This window comes from Batrachochytrium dendrobatidis (genome assembly GCF_000203795.2).
Source record: "Batrachochytrium dendrobatidis JAM81 unplaced genomic scaffold BATDEscaffold_2, whole genome shotgun sequence".
Lineage (NCBI taxonomy): Eukaryota > Fungi > Chytridiomycota > Chytridiomycetes > Rhizophydiales > Batrachochytrium > Batrachochytrium dendrobatidis.
In genome coordinates, this window is record NW_006281100.1 from 522,599 (window position 1) to 546,380 (window position 23,782).

At 41.9% G+C, this 23,782-nt stretch overlaps 5 protein-coding genes across 5 annotated transcripts; 1 reads left to right on the plus strand and 4 right to left on the minus strand.

The window, feature by feature from the left end:
- Positions 1 to 42: 42 nt before the first annotated feature.
- BATDEDRAFT_9571 (uncharacterized protein) lies at positions 43 to 1,303 on the minus strand (the record flags this gene model as incomplete). Its single annotated transcript, XM_006676465.1, has 4 exons — positions 43 to 386; positions 501 to 606; positions 694 to 783; positions 965 to 1,303. Coding segments are annotated over 4 exons (879 nt in total), but the record flags the coding sequence as incomplete, so codon positions are not given.
- A 2,081-nt stretch (positions 1,304 to 3,384) lies between these two features.
- On the minus strand, positions 3,385 to 5,628 carry BATDEDRAFT_9379 (uncharacterized protein; the record flags this gene model as incomplete). The annotated part of the gene is made up of 4 exons (XM_006676442.1): positions 3,385 to 3,605; positions 4,686 to 4,766; positions 4,995 to 5,222; positions 5,337 to 5,628. Coding segments are annotated over 4 exons (822 nt in total), but the record flags the coding sequence as incomplete, so codon positions are not given.
- Positions 5,629 to 7,142: 1,514 nt separating this feature from the next.
- On the minus strand, positions 7,143 to 9,089 carry BATDEDRAFT_86168 (uncharacterized protein; the record flags this gene model as incomplete). Its single annotated transcript, XM_006676963.1, has 3 exons — positions 7,143 to 7,903; positions 8,068 to 8,737; positions 8,817 to 9,089. 3 exons carry the CDS (start codon positions 9,087 to 9,089, stop codon positions 7,143 to 7,145), a joined length of 1,704 nt encoding a protein of 567 aa, XP_006677026.1.
- A 1,440-nt stretch (positions 9,090 to 10,529) lies between these two features.
- On the plus strand, positions 10,530 to 14,036 carry BATDEDRAFT_86604 (uncharacterized protein; the record flags this gene model as incomplete). Its single annotated transcript, XM_006676836.1, has 1 exon — positions 10,530 to 14,036. The coding sequence occupies one exon, from the start codon at positions 10,530 to 10,532 to the stop codon at positions 14,034 to 14,036; it is 3,507 nt and encodes a 1,168-aa protein (XP_006676899.1).
- Positions 14,037 to 15,946: 1,910 nt separating this feature from the next.
- BATDEDRAFT_34385 (ATP-dependent RNA helicase BRR2) lies at positions 15,947 to 23,438 on the minus strand (the record flags this gene model as incomplete). Its single annotated transcript, XM_006676719.1, has 4 exons — positions 15,947 to 22,523; positions 22,742 to 23,000; positions 23,221 to 23,227; positions 23,403 to 23,438. 4 exons carry the CDS (start codon positions 23,436 to 23,438, stop codon positions 16,124 to 16,126), a joined length of 6,702 nt encoding a protein of 2,233 aa, XP_006676782.1. The 3' UTR covers positions 15,947 to 16,123.
- Positions 23,439 to 23,782: the final 344 nt, after the last annotated feature.

Below are 23,782 nucleotides of genomic sequence, written 5' to 3' on the forward strand. Positions count from 1 at the left end.
ACCTTCCACTGTGGGTGAAGAATGCATGAAATGCGGGTCATCCATAGATGGCCGGTAGGGTGGAGCATACTTTTTATTCCCAACATCTTTCCATGGTATATCGACAAAAAACGGATGCGAGTAAAGCATTTCCAGTCCTATTTTTTCAAATCCCATACGCTGGGTTGGCTCAAATGCCAGAAATCGGCTAATGGCATCTTTACATGCACTGGAAATGGCTGGAATGTGGTACGGAAATGTAAATGCTCCTTTTTTGATAAACTCTCGTCTGTTGCGCGTTCGAAAGGGACGTTCAGAATGTATAATTTCAAATAGTACAACGCCCAGTGACCACCAGTCTACTGCCGCATGATACCCGATATGGTTGAGTATTTCCGGCGCCATATCTAATAACTCGTGAATTTGCGGTGGATAAATGTCAGTTTGATTTAATCGTATATATAGCTATTGCCCAAAACTATACACTAGTCAAAGGTAGACTGAGATGACGACATGCTTACATGGTTCTGTTCCTGCTACAGATCGGATTGGTAGCCCAGATTGCTGCCGAATTGCAACATTAAAGTCAGAAATAAACACGTGTCCCAAACTATCCATCAGTATATTCTATACTCGTTGATAAGAAGCACAATCATATCAGCAAAGCTTGACATTATTTGTTTGAAATGGTCCAAATCATTAATATAGGCTTACTTCAGGTTTGATGTCTCGATGTACAATCTTTTTTTTGTGAAGATATGTTAGCCCACAAGCAATTTCCGAGATTACAAACATGGCATCGTTCTAATTGCAGGGTTAACATCAGACAGATATGCCCAATTGAATCGATTGAGTCAAGATATCACGTCAAATATGTTAGTCACAATAGTTTAATCACAATGGAATGGCATGCAAATAATCAGCACAATCTCCATCAAAATCTAAATACAACCCTTGACCCCACAAAAATAACAAAGGTATTTACCTCACTCCATAAATGCGCCTTCATATGCGATCGCAAATCCCCTGAATCAGCAAATTCTAAAATCATAAACAATCCCAAATTGTCTTGAAACGAGTAGCACAACTCAGTTATGCATGTATGATGCAGTCCTTCAAGGATATTGCGTTCGTTAATGATATGCAATAGCTTGTTTTCCTTGCGCATTTTGGCTTTTGGGGATAATTTAAGAGCATAGAGGGTTTGATCTTGTTTGTGTTTGACAAGATACACTTTTGCAAAATTGCCTTTCCCAAGGAGTTTGAGGGGGATAAAGTGTGCCGATATTGCTTGTTGGGGAAGTCTTGTATTGTAGTTGCCCATTTTGGCAAGTGGTGATGAGTAGTGTGATATGTATTCTACGATTCACGAGTCTGAATGCCTTTCAAAAACAGTTTGATATAAAATAAAGTATGTGGCAGCTGTGATATCTCTTGTGAAATATGATATTGAAGTGCTTAGGTGGACAACGACATAACTCGATATTAAAATAAAATGATGCTTTGAAAAGTATGGCAGCTGATATTTTATACTAGAGATTTCCAATGTTATGTCACCGTGGAGATTAAAAGAATATACTGTCGGTTGTAATAATCGTATTTACGGGAAATGGAACACTTTAGTGACATACTTTAGATGGAATGCTGAGGCTCGCGTCAGAACAAGACCAACATCAAGTTCAGCAAACAGTCGCCGCTAGACCAAATGAGTGATGTTGTTCCATATCGAATTGATGAAAGCAAGTCGCTCAGCAAACTGACCGTGTCAACAAGTCAAATTGCCGCTGTGGTACATGAAACGATGTATGTCCATGCCATTCAAATCAGCAATTTACCGACATTTACAAAACAGCATCACCAAAGCGCACTTTGAAACTAAACAACTCGATACCATAAGGCTGACAGCATTTTGGCAAAAAATGCACTTGATAGATGTAGAGCAACAGACAAAAAAACATTGTTTCACTAGATGAATCATTATTTGACACATTGATGGTTGTTGACAACTTCTCATTTTTATTATCTCTGCATTCTCATGTCCATTGTCACCAGTCGTGATGTATTTAAAATACAAGTTTGTTTATACTAGACAGGTAAAACTAGCTGTCAAGATTGCTATATATATTTGATGGTAGTAAACAACTAACCAAAAGCTTATTTTTATGCATCTTCATCACTGACATCGCCATTAAAAGATTGCGACCAAGCAAGCACACGCTGGCGCTCGGCTTCTATCGTTGCTTCATTATCCTCTTCGTCGTCTTTTCCAATACCGAAATCGTTGTCATGGTCATAGTCGTTTAAATTCAACTGTGTATTAAAATATCCTCCGAGATCTGTATCATAACCCATGTTGGAGGTAGGGCTGTATGGACTGTCATAGGATCCAGGAGATCCAGAAAACTGAAAAAGCGCTTGCCGAAGTTGCGGAGATGCATTCTCTAAAGTGTCTGGAATAAATGTGGTCCTTAAAGGAGATGCTGGCGCTACAAAGGCTTCTGTTGGCATCAGTGATGTACGAATAGGGTAAACAGGACTTGCAGGTGAACTCTGTGTAAAAGAACCCAAAGATTCCCAAGCCTTATGAGAGTTGGAGTGTGTCGATGTGCGTTGAGGAAATTTAGAAGCTACTTCTGCATCACCCCAACGAACCCATGCTGGCAAGTCGGAAGACTGTCTGGACGAGGTAGATGGCATGACTCCTGAGCTGGTGATAGTCGAGGTAATGATGGGTTGTGGTGAATCTACAGAACATCGTGCTGAGATTATGGTCGGTTTGAGTGGTTGTGCAATAGAGGGTTGTGAGTAGGAGAAACCCTGTTCCTGGTGGGATTTTGAGCAAACTGCGTGGCTTGATTGCTCCTGAAAAGTCTGAGTAGTGGGAAACAATGAGGGTAATATTGCTGAAGAAAGAAGCGATCGTCGCCTGGATGCAGCATCCCCAAAACTAGACGATTTACCAATTTTTAGTTGAACATCTTTCGATTGTGATGGCGAAAGTGGCAATGGTAATACAGGCTGCGGAATTTCATTGGCAGAGTGCGGCTGCTTATCTGCATCATATTGCGAATGTCCTTTTCCTTTACGAGAAGAACTGTTTGCTGGAGAATTTGTTTGAACAGGCGAGTCGGCATCAACAACACTAGACATACTGACTGTCCGTCTTCGAAAATTCAATCCAGCAGCAAGATTGTGAAACGAATTTGAAATCTTTCTGATACGATTGCGTATCTTGTCCATCATAGTCACTGCATGGCTAACATCTTCTTCAGATGCAAATAATCGTTCAGCGTATTGGAAAGCAGGATCTGTTTCGTGTAGCCACTGCTTACGATCTTCTGCCGACATATCTTCCGTCAACCAGGGATGAAATCGTACTTCATCCAGTGTTGCACGTAGTGTGGGTTCTTTCTCAAGCAATCGATGGAATAGATTACGTAGATCATCAGTTATATGAGGCTCATCCGGAATCACAAGTGGATCTTTGACAATAACATTAAATAGACTATACTCAGTTTCCGCCATGAACGGAACTTTACCAAATACAAAACAAAACAGAGTGATACCCATAGCCCATATATCAATAGGTGCACCAAGCAATGGTAGTTTTTGTTGAGAAACTATCGCTGTGTCTGATGCCTCAACTTTTTTTCCAGTCAAAGTATTGGCGTTGTTCATTGCAGTTGATGGAGTATTGTAAAGTTCTTGATTACGAATGGGTGTAGAAATTGGCGTTTGATCCACTGCCAAAGAAAGCTTTCGAGAATGCACATCTGATCCTATTTCTATATGAGGTGACACTATCTCGGGTAGTTGTATGGGTATCAATTTATCACCAGAATCATTCGCTGGTAATTGTGAACAAGTGGTCGATGGTATCTCTATAGCCTCTCGTAGATCAAATTGCACAGTCGAACCGCCATTTTTTGCAGAAATTGGCTCATTAAAGTTTGAAGAATGTCCAGCGTGTGTCTTTACATTGGATAAACCTGTTAAGCTGTTATCAGAGCCGGGAATAGATTCGCCAACATCTTCCAAAGGAGTAGAATGTAAACAGCTAGGATCATTTGCATCTTCGTTGAATCCAGGTGATGAGCGATGCAGCGATTTTTCATGAAAAAAATTGGTACTTCTTTTTCCAGCTGCAAAGGTATCCGAGGTTATACTGTTATTAGTATTGCTGTGCGCATGCTTTGAAAGAGATGAGCTAAAAGACGTTTTCAATGATGGGACTAGCTGTATGTTTGTATCAGATTTCAGTTCAGAACGTACACCCGAGTTTAAACTAGCATACTGCTCATCTATATTGGATTGGCTAAGGCGAGAATGTACGTTTGTGAAAAATGATCCATTGTGTAGATTTGAACTGTGAATGCCAGAAGTCAAGTCAGGGTCTAAAGTAGACTTTGCGTTTTGCATGCAGGAACTGGACAATGGAGTTGATGGAAGTGGATATTCGTTAAAAGTGGACTGATTTTCAGGTGAAAAGTGATGGGGTGGACGTCTATATGAAAGTAAGCCCTGTGGTAAGCTTGTGGAGAGTGAAGATGGTGCAGTGGAGGCAGAAGTATGTGGACTAAAAGAATTGGAGTCTTTGAATGTGTCGCTGGTATCGTATTCGGATGGTTTCTTAGACGAGGCAATTAAAATAGGGGAGCAATTGGGCGAATTAAACCCAGTAGTAATAAAATCATCATCTCGCATACCACAAAGTTCAGGAGCAAAAAATGCTGGCGATCCAGCGGTTTTGGCTAATTCTAGCTCGTCTGCTTCAAGGGTATCGTCATCTTCGTTGACTGCATCTATAGCATCATCTGAATAAACACCTCCATCACTCATTACCCCTGACGGAAGGTGATCTAGAGTATTATCCTCGTCTTGAAATCGAGAAAAACTAATAGAACGCCGTGATTTATCCCGTATATGTTGTGTACTGATACGTACATCTTTCACCTTGCCGTGAATACCAGCAGATGTCTGCCTGGATAACACAGCATTACGGCTTCGCTTTTGACCAACAAAAACTGAAACACCAAAGTCGGATATTTTGACTCTATGATCTGCAGTCCACAGCAAATTTGCAGGCTTAATATCACGATGCACAATTCCTTGATAGTGCAAATATTGCACGCCACAAACTACATCACGAAAAATTCGTCTAGCTTCGTCTACAGATTGTATAGGCTTTGGATGCTCTGCGTTGTTGCTCCATGCAATATCTCCACCCTCCAAGTATTCGAGCACTATTAGATAGCATGTAGTTTAATTTGACAGCTCAAGACGATTAACAAATCACTTGCATGACAATGATTTCAATATAAATACTAAGAATTAGTGCGGCAGACTATAAAACTTACCAAGATAAATTTTGTCAGAGTGTGGATCGTCAATGACCTCGCGCAAACGCACGACATGTGGATGAGCACACTTTTTTAGTATAGCGATTTCTCGTTTGATGCGTTCAAGATGAGGATTGGGTGGATTAAGGCCACCTTCAGCGGCAGCACGAGCAGCAGCAGACAATTTGCTTTGAAATCGCCGTTTGGCAGTTTTTTCCACGATTTTAATAGCCCATTTTTCACCCGTTATAGTATCTAAACACAGCTTGACCTTTCCATGACATCCACGTCCAAGCTCTCCAAACACCATGTAGTGATTGATCATCTTGTTTCCAGTTTGTGAATCGTAATCACGTACCATTTGAAAAGTTTCCTTGACAGGCTCAGTAAAAGGAGGGTTTGACATTCGACGAGAATCTGATTTCCGTGGCACCGACACTGGTTCAGTATCATGGAATGACAAGACACGTGAGTCTGATGACATGGGACGTCGTGATAAGGAGTTATAAATAGGCAAGACAATGGATGAAGGCTGTTTAGATGATTTGGACTTGTTCTGTTGTAAAGAAAAATGATGATGCGAGTCTTTCTGCTGAAATGTTGGGTATGCAATGCGGTCATGATGAGCGATATCAGGGTTTGATGTATGAGATGAGTAGCTAATTGATCTACGACCAAAAGGCAGTGATAAAGAGATGTTTGATTTGGACAAGAGATTTGGTGGTGATTTAGGGGTAGACTCATATGTATCTGTTTTTAGAGTATCATTATGTGAATTGTATGCATGATGCTGAAACGAGGATGCCGGAAGTGATCGCGAGATGACGACGTTGCCTTGAGAAGATTGAGTTGAAATTGCAATACAAGGTTCCAATGAGCCTTTTGAATAAAAAGAGTTGAGATGAACTGGTATCAAAAATGATGCAAGTCATGGAATGCATTAACAAGAATGATAATCAATACAGTAGAAACCTACCTGTTGAAGATTTTCGTTTGACAATGGGCACACCGACTTTCATGGCACTCTTTCTTTTTGTAGGTGACAATTCAGAAGGAGATGTTGATGATGAGCTTGCATAGCCGTGAGGTCTGTTTGGATTGAGTGATTCATGTAATGCATTGTTGGATTGAAAGAAACCAGCAAGTCTTGATGGAGATTTAGCAATACAGTCTTTAGAAGAAGGATCATTTTTGGCAAGAGTAATCACGGAATTGGGTATACAAGATTCAGAGAGAGCCAACATGGATGAAGATCTAAATGGATTACAAGCAGATTTAGAGCAGTACGACAGATGATGTATTATTATAAGGATGTTAGATACAAGCATACCGTGGAGGGATCAGAATAGCAGCAGCAGGAACAGTAGTGTTGCTGGAAGAATCATTCAAAGAGTTGATGCAAGAATGGTCCAAAGAAGAATCAAGAGCATGCAAAGAGTCTTGGTTGGAAGCAGACAGCCGAGGCATGACTACAGACGGACTGTTTTCCAACCCTAAACGAGTGTCAGACAAAGGTTTCTGCAGATGGTCAGAGCCAGACAGAGCAACATCTGATGTAGTGTTTGAAGTGGTGGCTGCTGACTTGCTCCATCGAGACCTGAACAACGAAAAGGCACTCGTTCGTTTCTGCAGAGTGTTCTGAACTTCAGAGTCTGTGAGGTTAGATGCCATGTGTTGCTTTAAGATGGTTAAACCTCTGTCTGATCCAACCAGACGCTCTTATGTGATTATTGGTCTTCTGCTTGGTCTCAACTACTCAACAACTACTGCCTTCTGGCTCAATATTCAACTGTTTATTTTCCTACTTCAATTGCTACCAAACATTCATCCACTGCTCGAATCAATCTCAATATGTACACTAATAATAAACCTTCCAAGAATATTGTAAGTGTTGAAGAACCTGAGTGCTGCTGGTGAAGTGTATCCGTGCTTGTTGTTGCATGCATCGATGATCTTTTGAACCAATTTCTCAAATGCTCGTGCGTTTTCAAGATCCAAATTGTTCATTAAAAGCCATCTGTCTGGAACATGTGGAGGATATCGAAGGTTTTCCATGTCCTCGAAATCGTTGGCATTGGGTGCTTGGATTCCATTGTTGGAATTGGGCGTGTAAGTGTCTTGCGAGTCATTTGCTGATCGCTTTAGGATCTCAAATGAGAGTGGTTGAAGCTCATCAAAGTTACTGCGACGGTCAAGGACAGGTTCAATAGTAGACGTGGCAGACTGAGTCGATGTGCTGGACAGAGCAAAGGTTGAGCTTGACTCGCTAGTATTACTCGATGCGGTTTCAACATGCAACAGATTGTGTTTGGCATTGGGCACGAGTTCAAACAAAAGGTTGGCTAGCCAATTACCTGCTAGGTTCACGTCAATTTTACCTTCAGTGGATAAGCCTGTGGTGCTATTGGCTCGAGGATCTTGATCCAGGATGCCTGCTTTGGGTTCCTTGGTTGATGGTAACACAACTGGCTGTTGTCCATTAGTACTGGTGCTGGGCGTAGCTGGACTTGCACTAGCAGTGGAGTGTGAATTCGATTGTGAACTAGAACCCCCTGTAGGAACTGAGCCAGTACTCGAAGGAAATGCTATGGAATCAACAATGGGTCAAAACATGGATTACGTTAGATTTAGGTGTACTCTAGTATTTGCTAAAATTCAAAGGCAAACTACATAGAAACAAGCAACCCAAATTGTCGGTTTTGTTCCAAAACTTCAAGAAATAGTCATCGGAACAGCCAAATCATTTTACCTGTAGAAGCTCCATTCGGGCACGCAAGCTGCATAGGCAAATCACTAGCACTGGATCCATAGTTGTAGCAAAGGGGGCTCCCCGCAGTAGTAGACATGACTGCGCTGGGACTGAGATCAAATGGTGCCATGACAACACTGGGGTCTTCGCTAAATGTATTGATTTGAGCACCATTGCACTTGAGTTGCCATATAGACCAGATTCGGTCAACCATTGCGTGATGGAGGAAAAAAATGGGATCGTTGGTAGAGTACATGCCACCCATATCTCCACAAGTCCCTCCAACCTGGTTGTGCACGGACCCATGGGGACCAGATTCTAGATTGGATCGGAACTCGTCGTAAGTTTTAGACTGGTCAATAACAAATGTAACCGCTTCTGGAGGGTACAGAGTCGTAAAGTTGAAGCATCGGGTAAGACAAGGTGCCATTGGGCGTTGAGAAGCATCTGGGTATGTCACTTTCCAGTTTTTGGTAACACCATCCTTGACACAATGATCATTGCCTTGACCATTTCCACCAAAGTTTTTCGAGGAAAACAAATCGGATGCACCTGGATTCTGCGAATCTAAAGACCAGTCCCAAAATGGAAGGTTGACTGAAGGGTCAATACTTTGCAAAGCCAGCTCAAATCCTGCAATAAAAAGCCGATGCCATGGCAAGAATACGGGCTAGCGCATTGAAAACAAACTCGGTTAGTACTGACCTGAGACTACCATAAATCCTAAATCCTAAATACGAACAACATACCAAACCGTGTCCAATGGCCTGGCTGTCCCAGTGAGTTTTTACAAATTGATCGTAGTTCCACTGGGCCATGCCACTCAGGCTATTAGAAACCGGAGATGAGGCTGGGCGGTTTTTGAGCTTGTCGATTGCGCTTAAAAAGGCAGAGTGCTGAGCCTGTGTCAACTTGCGCCATTCTTGGCGTACTTTTGGAGTGGAACACGTTGTAGCTGGTGCAGCTTGAACAATTGCTGCAATGGTTGCAATTACAGTAAGGATCACAGTGAATATATGCATTGTGGAAGTATAAATATAAGCCCACGTCTGATTGGATATTTAAAAAGGGGTTGATACAGTATAAAACTGTCTTTAAAATAGATATATAAAATGAATGATTTACAAGACACTGTATAATGCAAAGGGCCAAATTTCAACGAGTCGCCAGCTGGCAGATATTGAGTACAAGTACGAATAATACAACTCCAAACTTTTTGTGCAGAAATGGTGATAATTGGCAAATATATAGAAAAACGCAAACTCGAAGAATTGTTTGAGAAATAGTTTATGCCATGAATGCATGTCAGAATTTTTCAGAGAATTAGATGGTGGCATATCAAATGTGTTTCATCCATACAGCCAATGGAAAGTATATGTGGCGTGAAGAATTGGCACCATAGAATAAATTGGGTTCAAGTGGCTCTGAGTTGATAAATTTGCATATGATATGCGGCATGTAGTATGATTAACATAAGTATGTGACTGCCACGAAAAGCGATATAGCAAAGATTGAATCCAAATTTTCCAAGTCCTGGTGTGGACAAACAATAGGCTAAACAGACAATCTACTTCACGGCCGATTGCAAGCAATGATAACATTTCTATTAAAGTGGCACTTGGCGTAAAACTTTAGACAAGTATTCAAACAACTGTTGCATTATCAAGACAAAGTAAGAATAAAGCATTTGGTAATGACATCAAAATATGTATTGGATATGTAAAGTGGCCGTTTAACATGGCTAGACATTAGAGTACTGAAACAATAGGAGAATGCAACATTGATTTGCAGCTGATTGATTTGTCTAGCAAGCCAATCACCGTCTACACGCGTATCGCGATACAAATCCATACTCGAGACGTTCATGGTCACAAGGAATATCAGTATCTTTAATACTGCATCCTTCCATGTCCATCAAACAATAGGTGATTGTCAGCAGCACAATCTTTTACTGCATGTAAAAATGGAGCCATGAAAGCTCGCTGACAACAATAAACAAACAGTATTGTATGGTGCCACCAGACTGATTGGCCCGACTACCTCATCATCCATTAAGCTTGACTTCATCTACAAAACAAAGCCCCAATCTTTACACAAAACGTTTCGTATCAAAGCGTTTCCAATAGCCAGCCCAGTGAGCCGTACATCTACAAATACTTGAACCATTCAAAAGGATATCTTTTCTACTTTCCTTCCACTTTTACAAAAGGCTCGAATCGGTAGTATATGCGTTTTGGTTAAGATTTTACATAACCTACAGCAAACTTTACAAATACTTCCAATCATTGTTCATTTCTCCAGCTTTGTACTAGTAGCATATCCAAGCTTGTTTATATATACTATATATTTACACCTGTATCTCTAAAGGTATTGCCATCATCTCGTGCCTTTTTAAACTATTCAATCGCTGCAATAGGGATCATATCTAACTGACTCTTCTAAAGATCTATAGCTTTTCCAAGATGACTTGTCATTTCACTCTTTTTTCTAGTGCCATTAAAGTATTTACACTCACGGCACTTGCTATAACACATACCAATGCCGCTCCCGCTCCAATGGGATACGGTGATGTGTTTAGTAAAAATCAAGCAGTAGCCACTACGACCTTGACACTTACTACTACAAGTTCATCCAAAACAACTTCAGTTTTATCTTATGCGTTACCCACTGGTCCAAGCAAGAATCCTTCTCCACTTTTCTCATTGGTTTCTGAACTATCAAGCAAGGTTCCAATTATTCTTCCTGATGTTTATGGCCAAACCAAAACATTTGCAATTTCAACGAGCGAATCTGTATCTACAAGCTCAAGTAGCACTTTGCCTACCCAATCGAGCGAACCTCCTTTATCGGGTGTTCCGGCTTCCACCAACACTGCCGGACTACCTTCTCAACAACAAAGTGGAAACGCGCCACCATCAGCCGGGCAGTCTCCTCAGCCACAAGCAACCGCTCCCTTACCAGCTGGACAGTCTCCTCAGCCACAGGCAACCGCTCCTCCACCTAGTAATAATACTCCCCAAGAAACAGTACCTGCTGCCGGGACATACGAAACTACGTCAAACCCTAACCCGTTGATCCGTGGTAAGAAGAGACTAAAGTGTCGTCGCATTATGGTTCGCAAACCCTGCAAGATAACTACTATTCCACCGACTCCCCCACCAACTCCTAGTATTCCAGTTCCAGAACTACCACCATATGTTCCAGCACCCCCGGAAAATCCTCAACCACCACCCAAACCAACTCCTAGTATTCCAGTTCCAGAACTACCACCATATGTTCCGGCACCCCCGGAAAATCCTCAACCACCACCCAAACCAACTCCTAGTATTCCAGTTCCAGAATTACCACCATATGTTCCAGCACCCCCGGAAAATCCTCAACCACCACCCAAACCAACTCCTAGCATTCCAGTTCCAGAAATTCCGCAAGTTCCGCAAGTTCCAGAAGTCCCACAAGTTCCAGAAATTCCTTGCGAACCGACTCCCCCACCAACTCCTAGTATTCCAGTTCCAGAACTACCACCATATGTTCCAGCACCCCCGGAAAATCCTCAACCACCACCCAAACCAACTCCTAGTATTCCAGTTCCAGAACTACCACCATATGTTCCAGCACCCCCGGAAAATCCTCAACCACCACCCAAACCAACTCCTAGTATTCCAGTTCCAGAAATTCCGCAAGTTCCGCAAGCTCCAGAAGTTCCTTGCGAGCCGGCTCCACCACAACCCCCTACTCCTCAAGTTCCGAACGTTCCTCAAGTTCCGAACGCTCCTCAAGTTCCGAACGTTCCAAAGCAGGGAACTACAACTCGCCCAGTGTTTATTCCTGGCCAAACTCCACTTCCAACCACTACCCCGAATGTACCTCAGAAACCAATGGAATACCCTCAACCACCACCCAAACCGGTTCCTAGTATTCCAGTTCCACAAGTTCCTAGTACCCCGTCTGAGCCAACTCCTTGCGAACCGATTCCTAGTATTCCGGTTCCAAATGTCCCGGCTTCTCCAGAAAATCCCCAGCCACCACCCAAACCGGTTCCTAGTATTACAGTTCCACAAGTACCTCAAGTACCTCAGAAACCAATGGAATATCCCCAACCACCACCCAAACCGGTTCCTAGTGTTCCAGTTACACAAGTTCCTAGTACCCCGTCTGAGCCAACTCCTTGCGAACCGATTCCTAGTATTCCGGTTCCAAATGTCCCGGCTTCTCCAGAAAATCCTCAACCACCACCCAAACCGGTTCCTAGTATTACAGTTCCACAAGTACCACAAGTACCTCAGAAACCAATGGAATATCCTCAACCACCACCCAAACCGGTTCCTAGTGTTCCAGTTACACAAGTACCTCAAGTACCACAAGTACCTCAGAAACCAATGGAATATCCCCAACCACCACCCAAACCGGTTCCTAGTGTTCCAGTTCCACAAGTACCACAAGTACCTCAGAAACCAATGGAATATCCTCAACCACCACCCAAACCGGTTCCTAGTGTTCCAGTTACACAAGTACCTCAAGTACCACAAGTACCTCAGAAACCAATGGAATATCCTCAACCACCACCCAAACCGGTTCCTAGTGTTCCAGTTACACAAGTACCTCAAGTACCACAAGTACCTCAGAAACCAATGGAATATCCTCAACCACCACCCAAACCGGTTCCTAGTGTTCCAGTTACACAAGTACCTCAAGTACCACAAGTACCTCAGAAACCAATGGAATATCCCCAACCACCACCCAAACCGGTTCCTAGTGTTCCAGTTACACAAGTACCTCAAGTACCTCAGAAACCAATGGAATATCCTCAACCACCACCCAAGCCGGTTCCTAGTGTTCCAGTTACACAAGTACCTCAGAAACCAATGGAATATCCTCAACCACCACCCAAACCGGTTCCTAGTATTCCAGCTCCACAAGTTTCTACCCCTACCGCAACTATTACAGACCCAAGTGAAGTGACCTGTACTGAGGAAATATTTACCTATACGATCACAATGGTTAGCGGAACATCTTCTGTGTTTGTGACTTCGCAAACTCCTTTAGCAACCGCTACTTCATCTGTGTCGGTATCCGGATCCAGCAGTACAATCGCTAGTAGTGAGACGCGTCCAAGTAGCTTGACCCAAACTTTGGCTGTTTCATCTACTGCTACTGTTACAGCAACCATTACCGAAAGCCCATCCACCACCACTACAACAACCACTACTAAGAAACCATCCACCACCATCAAGAAAAAACCGGTAATCGTTTCCAGGAAAAGATCAGCAACCGTTGTCAAGAGAAAACCGGTAACCACTACCAAGAAACCATCCGCCATCACTACAACAACCACTACTGTTAAACCATCCGCCACCACTACAACAACCACTACTGAAGTAAAGTCTTTTACCGCAACTATTACTGACCCAAGTGAAGTGACCTGTACTGAGGAAATATTTACCTATACGATCACAATGGTTAGCGGAACTTCTTCTGTGTTTGTGACTTCGCAAACTCCTTTAGCAACCGCTACTTCATCTGTGTCGGTATCCGGATCCAGCAGTACAATCGCTAGTAGTGAGACGCGTCCAAGTAGCTTGACCCAAACTTTGGCTGTTTCATCTACTGCTACTGTTACAGCAGCCATTACCGAAAGCCCATCCACCACCACTAAAACCACTACTACTGAGAAACCATCCACCACTACAACAACCACCGTGAAACCATCCACCACCACTACTACAACTACTACTGAGAAACCATCCACCACCACTACTACAACCACTACTGAGAAATCATCATCTACCACTACTACAACCACCGTGAAACCATCCACCACTACAACAACCACCGTGAAACCATCCACCACCACTACTACAACTACTACTGTGAAACCATCCACCACCACTACTACAACCACTACTGAGAAATCATCATCTACCACTACTACAACCACTACTGAGAAATCATCATCTACCACAAAGAACTAGATCATCTCCTAAGCACGTTGGTCCACTAGTAAATATGATAAAATTGTTTTGGCTGATCTGATTCCAAAAAATTCTATCAAGATAAATAAGCATCTTATTTTTCCGTATATCTTTGATGATGTTTAAATGTTTTTGCAATACTTTCAATAAATATTTAGTTTATCAAAATTTGTTCAAGATTTCAAACCACAATTGATTTTGCGCTCTTACAACCCTATTCACACAAAATGTAACACCATAGGAGCGTCAGTGTAGTAAGCAGCCAGTTTCATGGCATTATGGTTGTCAATCTACTGGACAACATTTCCCTGAACTTTTTAGTTTACTGTAATTGCTCTGATAATTAACATGAGAACAACTGTTGCATTCCTGCGACATGCAATCGTTGTTTTCTTGAACTAGATGGCAAGCGTATCTGATATTTTAAAATACAACCGATGCATTTGACCAACAACATACCCCACTACTGGATTGTAATACATGAATCAGGTGAATGCAGCGTATAATTATATCAAAAACAACTCCAGTTCAAAATGATAGCTTACGAGTATCATATGGTAGTGATGTATTGATTGAATTCAAAATGCCAATTTCTAGTAGGAAAGCACAATTAATATGTAGTCACTGTTTATTCCAAAGCAAGTAGAAATCATCGTTGCAAGATAATACAAATGCTCCATTTTACGTGAATACAGCTGTAAAATACGGGAGGATGATCTAAAGTGAATGCTTAACCGATTCGTTTAGTGATATGACACTTGGCATTTAAGATATAAATATGCCTGCTAGATATCATCATTGACTGAGCAGCCAAACATGATCCGGATAGCTTCACCTCTTGAAGGTCCACTTAGCAAAGTCGCTAGATCTACGACGTCCAATTGTGCCTAGCCACACATCATCATGGATTATGCAAAGTAAATCAATGTAAACAAGGTTAGATTTTAAACATACAGTATCATGTCTTGAGTCATATCATGCTGCTCAAGTTGAATCAAAACTCACTTGATGACTCAACAGCTGTTGCAGCGAATGATTGTATACGGGCTGATCAACAATCAATGGAAAAGAGCCTTTGGTTATATTAGCAAGTTCTGCAAATGTAGATCGAGGTAAACAGTTTGATACAAATGCGGTCGATGTGGATAGATATGTCATACTCGGGCGAAAAGCTGTGGCATCTAATGTCATTGAAGAATGGATATGTCTGGGTGATACTGGCGTACAAATGTTTAGTCTATAGCTCGACGAAGATTGTCGGCTTTGTCTGCCTAGATATTGGAACGCTCTTGTCGTAGCCGAGTGTCGCATGATAATATCAAAGTGAAGATGGGTAGAAAATGATGATTCGAGTTTTGATTTTTTTTGGGGATTCAATGTAGTATTTTAATCGCTGACAAATACTATAAAACATAGTATTTTGATAGTAAGCGACTTGGATTCAATCAGAGTAGTCAAGTTTATTAACTTGTGATGTGTATTTCCTGTCAACCGAATAACTTGCAATATCGCAATAGATTGAGCATTTATTCCCACAATTAAACCTGCGCGAGTCCATACATGTCCATGTTACAACCTTGTTGTCAATCTACTGGACAACATTTCCCTGAACTTTTTAGTTTACTGTAATTGCTCTGATAATTAACATGAGAACAACCGTTGCATTCCTGCGACATGCAATCGTTGTTTTCTTGAACTAGATGGCAAGCGTATCTGATATTTTAAAATACAACCGATGCATTTGACCAACAACATACCCCACTACTGGATTGTAATACATGAATCAGGTGAATGCAGCGTATAATTATATCAAAAACAACTCCAGTTCAAAATGATAGCTTACGAGTATCATATGGTAGTGATGTATTGATTGAATTCAAAATGCCAATTTCTAGTAGGAAAGCACCATTAATATGTAGTCACTGTTTATTCCAAAGCAAGTAGAAATCATCGTTGCAAGATAATACAAATGCTCCATTTTACGTGAATACAGCTGTAAAACAAGCTGGACTAAAAAAGTCATCAATTCATTGGCCAAAACATAAACACTCATTGAAATGACTAAAAGCAACATTCATCGACAAAAATCACTCTTCCATCTTATCATCACCACTACTATTTTCTTTCTCTTCCTCATCTTCGGCTTCTGTAACATCCAAACTAAAATCAAACTCTTGATCCACACCCATGTAGGCATCACACATGACATAAATCTTGAGCGTCATGTTTCCTAATGCCGTTTCTGGTACAGTAAAGTCCAACTTGACCTGTGCTCGTTTTTGCAAAGTGGTCCGTTTGATAGCCAACAGGGTACGATCGGTGGCATCGCCAACAACAACCCACCACCCTTCATCCTTCTTTTGTGGATAAAATGGTGCAATCACAGGTCCAACATCACCCGCACCTTCGTCATCATCCTCATCAGTTTCACGCTCAAGAATAACGCGAACAGAAACAGAATCACCTTGAGATGCCTTGGATGCATCAACTTGAAACTGAACATCTATATTAGGGTACCGGTTGACAAAGCGAGCAATGTCGCCCATTTGGCGATTTGTAACTTGTAGGGCAGTGTTGCGGTCTTCATCTTCCATCTCCATAACATCAAATACTTGCTCAACACTGGCGGCAGCCAGTCGCTTCAATGCTGCAGCATCAACGTGGGGAATCTGTTGAAGAGGCGAGTCACGCTCCCACAGCGCCTGAATCGACATTTGTGAAAGCTCCATAGCCGATAAAGCTGGAGTAAGCCATCCGTTTGAAGAAATTACATCAATACATGCTTGGATCAAACGCACAATACGCTCAAGAATAAACTTTTGATCAGATTCGAGATCAGGAGGCAACTGCAAGCGCGAAAAATGAGCTTGAAGCAAAATATTGGTTTTGAAGTGAGGATCCAAAAAATTAGGTGTTTCTGCCTTGACTGGCAAGCGGTCGTAGATACGCTTTAAAATAGAATCCTCATGATGGCGAATAGGAACATTCTCAAACTCTGCAGATGCAGAAACAATTTCAAGAATGCCACGCAGCTTAGTTTTTGGTTTGAGTGATAATGAAAATGCTTCAATAGTGACATAATTGATATAATAATAGGCAGCAATCATGCCAAGATTAAGTGGAGCCACTTCATCATCATCGACTGTGATGCACTTGGAGTTTGCAAGCTCTTCCAAGGTGCTTTCAACAAGCTCGGAAAGATGATCGGACAAGTGCCGATGTGTGGTGCCTTGCAAATTATAGTAGTTGGGATTAAGTGCCATGCGGCGATAGAGAAAAGTCCAAGTGAGATAATCAACAGCATCTTGCTTGCTTTCGATAGTTTTAGTCACAATCTCAGCATTGAAATGGTCATGCAAAAAATAATCTAAATGAGACTCGACTGGAAGTGCTTCATGCAAAAACTTTTTGTAAAACTCCTTCTTGACATTCTGACACATGAGAACGCATAACCCAACCTCGTCAGCAAGAGGTCGCGATGCTCGGCCCATCATTTGAAGCACGTCCGTGATGGGATAATCAACATATCGATGTTCTTTTCCCTCAAAGTATTGAGTGCCCATAATGACTACAAGGCGACTTTGTAAACGCAAACTCCAGCAGGTGTCACGGCTAGCAACAACAACTTGAATGGCACCAAGATCAAACAGTGATTCTACAATTGCCTTGTCGCTTTTTCCAAGTGCCTCATGGTAAAATGCAACACCATACTCGATCGTTTGAACAAGCGCTGGATCGTTTATGCGTTGCAAATAAGGTTGGATATCCTCATCTGAACAATGCAAAAATTTCTTCCGATCGCCATCTGCAAGACAAAGCGTCAATAGCTCTACAGCAGTCATGCGACTTTGCTTACGACTGGGCACAAATATAATTGCTGGCTTGGTTTCTGCTAGAGATGAAATGGCAAGGTATGTTGGCTTAGTCATAGCCAGCATCAAGGATGGAAAATGCGGAATGTTGTACCCTTGAATGTGTATTTCAAGTGGTACAGGTCGCACGGACGGATGAAAGTTGAAAATTGTATGTGCAGAAGCACCCATCCACTCTCCTAAATCCAACGCATTGGAAAGCGAGGCTCCCAGAGCAACAATTCGAATTTTGTTTTCTGTTTGAACACTTACATACCGCATACGTGAAACAATCACCTCGATAGCTGGGCCAATATCACTACCAATGAGATGAATATCATCAACAATAAATAGTCCAACAGTTTGAACATTTTTACGTTGTTTCCATCGTCGTGATAGCATATCCCACTTTTGTGGTGTAGAAAAAATGACATCTCCAGTTTCAAGAAGTTTAAGATCTGCTGCAGTTTCTCCTGTCAACGAAACAATGTTTTTGCCATTCAGCAGTCCGCTAAACTTGGTTCGCCACTCTGCAAGCTTGTTATCAATGACTTCTTCAAAAGACCCAATATAGATACATCGCGCTTTGGGACTCTTTGCCCATAAGCGCAAAAGTGCAAATTCAGCACATACCGTTTTTCCAGAACCTGCAGGAGCACCGACGAAAACATTGTCGTCAGATTGATATAAAGAGTTGAAAACCTGTGTCTGAGTGGGGTTGAATGTGTCAATGTTTGCATAGATGGCTTCATATGCTTTGTTTTTTAATGCCGATACAGGAAGTGGCTGAAGATCCATTAGCTCGGTGTGTAATGGGTTTTTTTCTGGAAGAATCAAATGCTTAAAGGAAACGGGAAGGCGAGTCTCATGGTGCAACCATCTATCACTGATGATGCTCACAAAATAGTTGGGAGGGAGCGGCTCAAACAAGGGGACAGTAAATGAAACAATGTGATCTTCCTCAGAATATCGCTGCTTGAGCACAAATACATCATGATATAAAATTTGCTCAGCGTCGACATCCTCAACCAAAATCCAAAAGGACTCGGCTGCACCATGTGTTTTTTCGTCAAACTGAAAGTCTGGAGTTATCGTGAGTTCAAACTTGAGCATGGAACGAGTAATGGGCTGTACATGAGCTTGCATGATTAGCTTAGGAAGCTGATGAACATACTTGTGAATACTCTTTCCTGCCTTGGGCATACCAGCAAGCTCAGCAAGTTCTTGAGGAGTTAAATCATGATAGCGATCCCATGAAAAGTCCTTGCGCTCGAGCCGCTTGATTGCCTCGATTGGAAACCCACGAAACTGGCGAAGTGGACTCATAGAAAGCCAGATTCGTTTATCGACCATCTTGCATATATCTAAAGCCTTGCGGGCTAATGCTGCCCAGCCGCGACGAAGACATATTTCAAAAATTGCTCGCATAATACGCCCAGCAGATTGTGTCACATAAACCATATCACTCATTAAAGCAAATCCATCAAGTCGAAGTTGGGAAATGTAAGACTGTAGTAGCACATTGATTTTGGCAGTAGGCTCGTCAAGACTTTCCTTGACTGGAACTGGCACGCGTTCAATCATCTTGGCAACTTCAAGCTTTTCTTCTTCCCGAACAGGAATAAGCTTAAACTCGTTGGAAAGCGCAAACACACGGAACAAATCAACCAAACTCATGGATGGCTTGAGGTGTTGGTTGTAAGTCGACATAGAGTAATGGCTAATATAAAAGTAGGATGCAATCCGACCAAGCTCAGTGCTTTGGAACCGACCAGTTTTTTTGTCGTATTTAATCAGATTACACTTGTCTAGAATCATGGACGCAGCGTGTATTAAATCAATACGTTTTTGAATCAAGTATGGATCATTTTCAGCATCTTCCAAGGTAACACCGTAGATCCCTCCATTTCGAAGCATACGAATATAAAGGTATGTGTATCCAAGCCAGTCAACGGCATCCTGCCGACTCCGAACATTACCCATGACGATTTCAGCATTGAGAATATCTGGCAGTCTTGATACAAGCTGAGACTCAATAGGTAATTGTTGGTTAAGCAAAGACAAATAGTATTGTAGCTCGGTATGAGTCGTAATAATAACACCCTCTCCAAACGTATCAAAAGAAGGTCGACCTGCACGACCTAACATTTGCAACATGTCTTGTGGACTGAGTTCTGCCCAGCGGCCAAGGTCAGGACGATACACCTGCGTGCCCTTGATAATAACAGTATGTGCGGGTAAATTGACACCCCAAGCCAGCGTAGCAGTAGAAACCAGAATTCGCACATTTTTATCACGAAACAAATCTTCTACAAGTGAACGATCAAGACGGGTCATTCCAGCATGATGAATGGCAAAACCATATGGGAGTACGTCCTTTAGGTCTTCGTTTGCACAGTTTTCTGATTCACTTTGTAAAATCTCTCGCCGGGCACGATCGTCTTTTAAAATGGAGCCAATGGTGTCATTGGCAATCGCCATGTCACGAATGATCTTGGCAGTTTTTGCAGTTTCTTTACGTGAGTGGCAAAAAATAAGAACTTGATCATCCTTTTCGGCCGCTTCCAGCACCTTTTCATACGCAATCTCATTCATCAGTGCAAGACGTTTAATGGCTTTTTTCTCTGTGATTCCAACATACTGCTGTTTCAACGGACATGGACGAAAACTGTTATCAAAGAAAAATACGCCGCTAGCAGGGTCTACACGCAAAAATGTGGCAACATCAGCATAATTGGGCAGAGTAGCGCTCAAACCAACCAAACGGACGGGATCTTGCGACTGTTGAACTTGACGCAACGTACGTGCAACAATAGCCTCAAGAACTGGACCACGCTCGTCGTGAAGCAAATGAATTTCATCAATGATAATGAGACGCACAAGATTGGTATACGATCTATCTGTGGCTTTGCGAGTGATAATATCCCATTTCTCTGGTGTAGTAACAATAATCTGAGTTTCTGATATCTGCTGCTTTGTAAGTTGGCGATCACCCGTCAGTTCGGCAACATTGACACCGTAGCTCTTGAGCCGTGAGCCAAAGTTTCCTACCATTTCAGCAACAAGCGCTTTCATTGGAGCAACGTATACAATTTTGAAACTGTCCAAACTGATTGTGCCAGTAGTTTTGTCACGATACTTGCCAATCTCACGCAAAATAGTCAGCATTGCACAGTTTGTTTTACCAGCACCAGTAGGTGCACATAAAAGAAAGTTTTCGTCCTTTTCAAAAGCGGTAGGGTAAATCCGACTCTGGATACGATTGAGAGATACATTGGTGCCAAAAGCAGGTTTGACCCACTCTGGCAAATCAGCAATCTTGATCAGTTGCTCATCCTGACCCATTGGCTGTGCTAGTGGTGCTGGAACATGTACCTCCTCGTACCCTTTTTTTGTGCGTTTGAAAGATCCTTCCGGTAATTTACAGCGATTGTTTGACATTAAATGGCCACCCTGCTGAAACGCAAGTGCTTCAAGATCGACAGTAGCACGAGGTGCAGAAGCAGGTGTGGGATTCACTTGAACATCATCCATGCCATTAGCATTTTGCTCATCGTCGTCTATATTCATTTCAGCAAAAGCCCTATCCTCGTTGCGCTTATCAGCAGCAGTCACAAGCCCGCCTACATCCGTCTTGCGAGAAGGTGCAGAGTTCAACTCATCCAAAATATACTCGAGATCCTTATCACGCATCTCTTGCTTGATATTCTCCTTTTCCTCGGCCAAGTCTGCCTTTGCGAGGCGAGTGCACCATACAATAACATTACGATTTCTAGTGAGAGTACGAACTAGATCGAATTTCTCATAGTCAAACAAGCCCATCAAATCATTTTCAATGTCACGGGCATTGGCATCGGATGACAGAATTTCCATGGCAGCAGCAGTTTTAGATTGAGCAGTAAGTGCATCGCTGTAGTGCTGAACAATAGCACGTTGTAACCAAAACGCATCAACTTTATGAGGATCAAGTTTTTCTTGAGAAGTATGTTTTGCTGTTGCAGATGTATTGACACCATTTGATCTGGAGTTGGCATGCATTGCAGTAGTTCCTGAACGCACAATGGTGGTAAAATCATCCAAATCGTCACCATTGGCAGATGCATTGTCATCACGATCTACAGTGCCAGTTGCCTTGAGACGAGAATTCAAATCTGTCTCATCGCCAGCATCATCTTCATCGGCATTAGCATCTTCGACAACAAATTCATCGTCACTACCGTCCTCGTCCTCGTTTTCTTCAAAAACAACAGCAACACCATGTCCATCATCAATATCCATTTCACGAGCATTATCGTCATTGACTTCTGCATTTGAAAAACTTTTGCCATAATCAGTGATCTTTTTTCCAAGATTAATCAACTGAGAAAACTGGGATTCTGGGATTGTAGCAGACAGAAGCGCTTCAATTTCTTTAAGTTTGTCAAAGTCTTTCAATAGATCATTTTTGAGTGTTTCCAATACTGCATCTGCGGCGCTTCGCAGCACATCTTGCTGAATATCGCCAAGAAATCCTGAAAGAAAGGCCAAGATCAACTCGAATGTTTGGCGAGTTTCTTTAGTGCAAGGACGGTATGTCTGTCCATCGAAATCCTCAGTAGCGGCAAGAATTCCAGTATAGCCATATCCTTTTGCGAGACTAGTCGTAATGATGATAAGAATATGAAATATAACAAGCCATTAATGCTGTTGTTTTAAAAAACTGTCCATTAAGATGATATGGATAAAAGATTTACATCAAAACTACACTTGAAGTGCACTGAAAGCATAGTGTTTAAGCAATCATCAATAAGATTGCAACAGTACAGTATTAACCAAGTCTCTTGAACAAGACAAATACAAATGTTTACACCCTACCTGTCCTTTTCACTGATAAGATTCTTTCTTGACAGTCGCTCACCATTAGTGCCAGATTGTCCAGCAGATTTGCTTTTTTCAGCATCCATTTTACGTTTTTTATCCAGGCGGATTTTAGTTTCAGCAATAGTGCTGGCAGCACGATCTCCAAACTGACCTTTGCCAATCTTTCCCCAAAGTGTTTCAGGTTCGCCGGTAGGCTCATGATCTCTACGAGAAGTGCTTGACCTGTCAGCCTGTAATACCAAGTTGGATATACCTATAACGATTCAAGAATGGTTGTATTGGACAGATCAGTCATGTTATAGAATCAAACAACAAGCAGCAGGACAGTCAGATATAGAACATGACAGTATATAGCCGAGTCTTTGAGACTGGATAGAATAACCAATGCAGACAATTTATTTATAATTGTCCAGTAGTTTTTGGCGGACAATAGAAATTCCAATCAAAGTTGAGTAGGAATATCGACTACATACCTGCATACTAATAGACGATGCAGATCAAAGTAAATGTAAATAAAACAGAAAACCAAGCCAGTACACAATAGCAAAAGTTAGTAATGCATGAAACCAAAAAGAAACCAATGTGATTCAATGCCATAGATTGAGCCAACACATATCAGTGGCCATGCAAGTCTTTTAAAGAGTATCAAACATACTTGATACTGCTGGTCCTTGTGTGCTTTTTCAGCCATGGTAACCAGATAATAGCAGTAATAACTCCAGTTCCAATCCTGTAGCAGAAACTAGAGATCAAGTTGGAAAAAGTGACAAAACATCAATTATCAAAAACAAGGCTCGATTCTTGCTGCAGTCAGAATGGTCACTAAACTCGCTTTCTTTATCTGAAATCGGTGATATTGAAACTTGCTGGTTGAATGAACCAACAATTGCTCTTCTTGCTCATGTCTTTGACAGCAAGTTTCATATCAATCCGATCAGATTCATTCCGTATTGTCCATCTTACAATCCTTTGTGTGAATTGACTTGACGTATATTTTATGGTCACTGCTATTGCAGTCCAACTCAATACATTCAA